Source organism: Peromyscus eremicus, unplaced genomic scaffold, assembly GCF_949786415.1.
Source record: "Peromyscus eremicus unplaced genomic scaffold, PerEre_H2_v1 PerEre#2#unplaced_2525, whole genome shotgun sequence".
NCBI classification, from domain to species: domain Eukaryota; kingdom Metazoa; phylum Chordata; class Mammalia; order Rodentia; family Cricetidae; genus Peromyscus; species Peromyscus eremicus.
Genome location: NW_026736759.1, coordinates 35,752 through 42,083, shown reverse-complemented (window position 1 = coordinate 42,083; position 6,332 = coordinate 35,752). Strand labels below are relative to the sequence as shown.

At 53.7% G+C, this 6,332-nt stretch overlaps 1 protein-coding gene across 2 annotated transcripts; it reads right to left on the bottom strand.

Annotated features, from left to right (window-relative positions):
• LOC131902118 (PWWP domain-containing DNA repair factor 4-like) lies at positions 1 to 5,898 on the bottom strand. 2 transcript variants are annotated; one of them, XM_059253150.1, is made up of 3 exons: positions 5,828 to 5,898; positions 4,858 to 5,052; positions 1 to 2,381 (listed from the first exon to the last, which is right to left on the bottom strand). In XM_059253150.1, the coding sequence occupies exon 3, from the start codon at positions 2,198 to 2,200 to the stop codon at positions 128 to 130; it is 2,073 nt and encodes a 690-aa protein (XP_059109133.1). In that variant the 5' UTR covers positions 2,201 to 2,381; positions 4,858 to 5,052; positions 5,828 to 5,898; the 3' UTR covers positions 1 to 127. The 2 variants fall into 2 exon arrangements, with proteins under 2 accessions (XP_059109133.1, XP_059109134.1); XM_059253151.1 differs by lacking the exon at positions 4,858 to 5,052.
• Between the last annotated feature and the right edge of the window lie 434 nt (positions 5,899 to 6,332).

The following is a 6,332-nucleotide window of genomic DNA, read 5'->3' as shown; positions in this document are numbered from 1 at the left end:
GGAGGGGAGAAACATGTATGCAGTGAGGAGCTTTCACAGTGGCCATAGCAAACCCCAGGGTCTCCCAGATGGTCCTCTTTTGGAGGTGGAGCTGAAGGGGTGATGGCTGAAAGAAGGAAGCTCCCTTCTAAGGAGTGGGTGCAGAGGGGTCCCTGGCAGCCCGAATCCTGGATGCTGACCTCTTCCGGGCAGCCTTTAGGATGGTCTTGTCAAAGAGCTCTTTTTCACGGTAGTGCACGGGTGGGCCACGCAGGTACTTCTCTTCTGCCTCCTTGTAGCTGAGCTCATCCAGGGCAGCGATGGAGCAGATGATTGCTTCTGGAAGAAGAACCTCCATGGTAAACCGGACTCTGTCTCCTCTTGCCAGCGAGAGCAGGGCCTCGTCTGCTTCCTTGGATATTTCTTGCAAATGTCTGGCCACGAGATGCAACTGGTCCTCATCCTCCAGGTAGGTCTCAATGCAGAAGACTTCCCTCTTTGATTTCCAAAGGTCGTCCAGCCACCTGGACGGTTTCCTGCCCTTCACAATATCCAGCAGGTGCTGGTCGGCCCCCTTTCTCTTCACGATGAAGTCTACTAGCTTCTGGTTGGCTCTGTCCCAAGCGGCCCTCATGCGGTCAGGCAGGAGTTTCTTGCGTGGCCCCTTCCCACCCAGGGCTGTCTCCTCCTCCCAATCTTCCAAGTCGGCATAGCTCACCTTGGGGAAATCAATGTGCAGGTCACCCTCTTGGATGGCTCTCCTTAGCGGATAACTGGCTTGGGAGGTGTAGTAGTCCATAAAGGAGCCCAGGAAGGAGCCACAGGCAAGGTCCTCTCTGTAGTGGTCAATCACTGAGAGACACCAGTTGATGCCCTGGCTGTACACTCTGCTGGCTCTCCTCAGGAGCGATAATTTTGCTCCACAGTCCAGGTGCTTCAGCTTGCGGAGAGGGACTCTGACACCCCTGTGCTCAAACTGCATGTTGCCCTCGATCAACAGCACCCTCGCTATCTTGTCGTTTTTGCTGACACTCTTGACCACCGCCGGCCAGAAAGGAAGGTCCTGGAATTTGAACCAGACCAGCATCCCTCGTTCGATGGTACTCGGCTCCTGAGCAGAAGCCACGTTGGTGGCTTGGCGGTCTTCTTGAACTCCAGCGGCTCTCCTCTTGACCCTGGTGTTAGTGACCTTTGAGTGCACCTTAGTTTCCAATTCTGGGAGCCCGCATTGCGCACACAGCACATGGATCTTCCTTTTCCGGCTAGCAATGCGGAGAGATCTTCGTAGCCTCGGGAATGGAGGCATGCAGGCTGCCGATGCTCCCTTTGAGTCTGGTTTCGGGGTCCCCCGGCCGGGGTCCTCCTTGTTCTCTGGGAGGGTGGTCTTCCTTTGGGCTCCAATAGCCCGGTTCTCTAGGCCGCCGCACCGTGCTTGTTGTTTGAGAGCTCTGGGCAAGGTAGAGGCATGCCTCGGTGGCCCAGAGGCAGCCTGCTGCTCATTTTTATCCAGGGCACCCTCCCTGGAGGCCGGGGCGCTCAAAGACCTGAGCTTGGATGTGCTCAGCTTTCTCTTGCTGGGATTATCACCAGCATTTCCTGCTGGTGTCTTGCAGGAACCTGGCCACACTCTGGTGCGTCTTAGCATGTTTCCTTGCATTTCAAAGTGAGCGTGCCCAACAGCACTGTGTGCCCGGGCTTTCCCCCCTTGCACTGCAGGCATATTCGGTGAGCCCATCAACACAGGTCCCGGGCGGCCCCGCTTCCCAGGACTCCTATGGGAGAGCCCTTGGCCTTTCTGGTTGCGCCCTTGGAGGTGCAGGCGCTGGTGTGGGCTGGAGCTGGCCTGCTCTTTCCGAACCTTTGGCGCCGCTGTGCTGGTTCTTCGGCCACCTGCCCTTCCTCCTTGATACAAGCAGGTTCCCTCGCCCAGAACATCCAGTGCCACCTTGAGGGCTTTTCTGTATGCCCTGGTCTGCCTTGGCGAGCTTTTGCCCTGTGACTCCTTTCCTGCCAAGGAGGCGATGGTTACGGTTTCAGACTTGGTTAGGGGCCTCGCCTCTGTGCTCCTTACTCTGGTCTTCTCACCCACAGGCAGAATTTGGACCTCCAGGAAAGATGCCCCTCTCCTCTTACTATGGGCTGAAATCCCGGGTCTGGACAACACCCTTGCAGGCCACAGCTGGCCCTTCCAACCACAGAGCACATACTCTGCAGAGTCCATGGTGATGGGACTCTGGGGCTGTGCTGATCAGGACAGGGTGACTGGCTCCCTTGATTGTGGTGGGCACTGTGACTGCTGGTCGTCTCTGGCCTGGCCCCCCTGCCTGTGGTGCTATCCTCCCTCCAGAATCTGGTAGACAAGCTTGAACTGACGTCCTCGCTCAGTGTGATGTGGGCGTATCCTGTAGTGTGGGAGAGGGAAGCAGAGCTGCGTTAGGGAGGAATTAGCCTTTAGTGGACACAGAAGCAACAGCTCAATGAGGTGAAGAGAGAGAAAGCAAGGGGGTGCACAAAGTCTGTTCCACAGAGCTGAGGGTGCATCCGGGAGAAGATATGGAAGGATCCAGAGCAGATGTGTAACACACGGTTCCCCACCTGGGGCTGAGGTGGTGAACTTCCTCCTGGAGAGGTGAGTTTCTTTACATGGCTCGTGTATTTTCTTGCCCATCCAGTACCTTGGGGCTCCCTGGGATTCCCTGGGGGTGGGGGGAGCCTCATTGTTCTCTTTCCTAGGGAGCTAATCCCACTCTGCCCCACCCCAGGAAGCCTGTGGACACCTAGTGCACCCGTGCCTTCCACACCAGTGTGATACCAGGTTGAGGAGCAAGGGGGTAGGGAAATCTTCACGGTGATTTGCATAACATGGCAAGTAAGGATGGTTGAGGTCACTGTCATAGCTTCTGGTGTCCCTCACCCCTCCCCCAGCCTCCCATATTTTGGTTCAGATCTCTTGTTCCCAACTCTGTCCTGGACCTCGCTATGGGATCAAGTGTCCACATGGCACAAAGGAGAGCCCCCAAAAGAAAGCACTTCATTGTGGAGAAATGCTTACTAATTGGCAGGCTCAGTAGTGTCAGATGGAGAGCAACAGGGTAAGTGTCTCTGTTGGAATTGCCCACCCTCCTGCTGCAACCTCAGGTCTGTAGACCTTGCCACACCCATATCTGCTGGTGATAGGCACTGTTCTACCAATAGACCCCAGGCCACAGAAGTCTCCTGCCCACAACCTCTGTGCCCTAACATTAATCCACAAAGTCTTAGACAGACAGGAAATCAAAGCAGTTAGCTTGATGACCTTGGATGGTCACTTGCCCATCCCTAAGTCCAGAAGGCATGCTTTGAATCGGAAGTGGTGTCCAATCTCATCTGTAGGGCAGCACTCCTGTTCATGTTCCTCCATGCTCTGCCTCTCCACACAGTCCCTCCCCCTTGTGCTTCTCAGTGGAACCTCATCCCTTTCTTCTCACTGTGAGTAGGTGTGTATCAGGGTCTATTCCTTTCCTGACTGCTCTTGCCTTTTGGGCCCGTGGTTTCCTGTCAGCAGTGTGCATGGCGTGCGTGCGTGCGTGCGTGCGTGCGTGCATGCTGGAAACAAAGCCCACATCTGTCTGATCCTCAGAAGAGGCCCCCTGTGCTTGCCGAGAAGGACCACACACTTTAAAGGACCACAACACAGTAGAACCATGAAGGGCTCACATGCCACAGCTGCTCACCGCTCATGCAAGGATGCAGGTGGTTTCTGTCATTGCCTGGGCGCCACCAGGCACAGTGAGGTAGAACACTGTGGACTCAGGGCTCCTGACACAGCTTCCTAAGGACACTGCTGTTCTTTGGGGCTCCCGTTACCCCATGTCCCTTCTGTGAGTGTGGGCACACTGAGCTCTCTTAGGGACTCCAGTCCTTATCCATAGGAATTCCCAACCATACAGAAATATGGGAGGCAGATGATATTCACATCATTCCCTCAGCCCTCCCCCTCCCACGCTCTCTGTATCCATAAACACCTGGTGTTACATTCTGGCTCCCTAGTCACTGCACAAATGTGCGGTGGCCCTTCTGCCCTATTCCCATTCAAGTCTTACTGACTTCGAATCTGATTTCACAGTGCGTAAAGTGGCTATCTACATAAAGAAGCCTAGGTCTGTCCCAGGCCACACCTGCTGGTTGATGCAATAGTAAATGTGTACTGTGGAAGTCTGGGGCCCAATTTAGGGATCACCTGCAGTAATCTTTCCTCTGAGGAATCTGTGTGATCTCACAGGGTTGGCCTTCTCTGATCCAGCCCCCTTGGAGTCCTGGGCCACAGCTGTCTCTTGAGGACACAGAGGAAAACATAGGTGCCTCAGTTACTTCAGGCTGCCTTCTGCTGGACCTTCCTAGCACATGCCCTCCAGCAAGGATGAATGAGCACCATCAAGCCCCAATGTGCCCCCATGTCCAGGCACCACACCTCAGGCACAAGAGAGCCCATCCCTCACTCAGTGCCCTTAGCAACCACGGATGCCCGAGTTACGCTTATAGAACGCAAGCTTTTGACCCCAGGCAGGCCTGCACGAGCTTCTGCTTCCCTCAAGCATGATGTTCTCAGCCTCACACACTTCCTGAGTTAGAAACCATACCTGGGGAATACCAAGTATGTGTTCAAGCCCACAAACCAGGATATCCACGCAACATCTGTAACTCAGTCATAAAGAAAAACGTTTGCACTCAGATCAGGCCACACTCTCCACAGTGTGTGTATTCCATCTGTGCATGCCTATTGCTCCAGGGCATAGAAAAGTCCTTACATTTTCTACAGCCTGCTTAAATATTGTCAGTATTGCCACCCGCCTCCATCGTTTCAGGCATCACCTCCAGTGCACTACCTTCAACAGTTACCTTTCTGATGAAAGAAGCACTATCTTCCCCAGAGGTGCACAGAGAAGTGTGCGAGATAGAATCCTGAAATCTCTGTCTCAACACATGCTTTGGCTCCGTGCCCGAAGGCCTTCTATCAAGAACTTGCACACAATCCCTGTGTGCGACATCTAGTCACATTTTCTCCAGATGGGAGCTTCCAGATGGCTTCTCTCCCTGTGGTAAGACACACAGACAGGGGACAGTCTGATGAGAGGGTGCATGACGGGTACAAAACATATTGCTCACACAGAGGGACAGAGATACACAGAGATCCAGATGATGTGCTGGTGGGTCGGAGAGAAACCTGTAATTACACATCCTGTAATACCCAGCTGATGCTTAACCCAACCGTGAGCAGAGTAAAGACGCAGGCCCGGACACAAACTCTGCCCCTTCCTCAGGTATTCATACCGCGATGATTTTACCACAGTCTGCCTAGCTGTGATTAGTGGCCAGCTTGGAGGCGGCTGTCTTTTGGAGGCATTTCTTACTTCCTGTGTCAGGCCTCCAGGCCAAGAGACCTGGAGACCTTGGCTTCAATCCTCCAAGGAAACTGCCAGTCCTCGTCCCCATTTACCTCCTCTTTCAATGCCTTCCAGCTTCTCTCCCTCAAGACAACACAAGCCACAACTATCTCAGGTAAGGTGCTGTCACATGAACAGGGTCATCCTGTCAAGAGCACATGTGACAATCATCGCCAAACAGAGACGAGGCATCCATTTACGTAGGTTGGCGATCTATGCTTTCAGGGCCTGAAACGATAAAGCTGGTACCAAAGAGGTGTCACCTGAGGACAAAGAGACAGGGCTGGCTGAGCAGCCAGTCCTTGGGGCTTCGCTTCAAACAGTAGTAGTGAGAACCTTTCCTGTCCCGTGAAAGGGCCAGCACGCTCCCACGGCACACTCACAGGCTCAGCTCACACTCACTCAGGCTAGCTACAGGCACCTACCTATGTGCTTTGCGTGTCTGTCTAGTGATTCCACCTCTCCATTCTGTGAGTATCCTTCGCAAATGAATCTGTAACCAGGAAAGAATGGCTTGTCCCCGTTGTCATGGCAACCACAGTGTCACAGGGGGAAAAAAAAAAAACAAAAACGTTCTTTCCTACTAGCCAGTTCTCTGTGGAAATCAGGAAGTACTAATCCACCCAGGAGGCTGACTGTTCACTTCCATCTCTGTCACCTAGTTCCCCCACCACCCCCTGCAGCTGCACGCATGAAAGAAAGCATGCACACATACTACAGAAGGTGATGTTGCCATTCCAGGGTGCAGGGGGCCTTGGTGCAGGGGCTTTGACCACAGAAGGTCTGGGACAAGGCAAGACAAGAGATGGCAGGTTCTGTTCTGCCTTCTAATATAATAAGATCAGGAAGAGGCCAGGTCTGAGGACACCTTTACACTTGCCAGAATCTGGAAGGCAGGGACGTTGTTTCTCCAGATGTAAATAAGTGTTC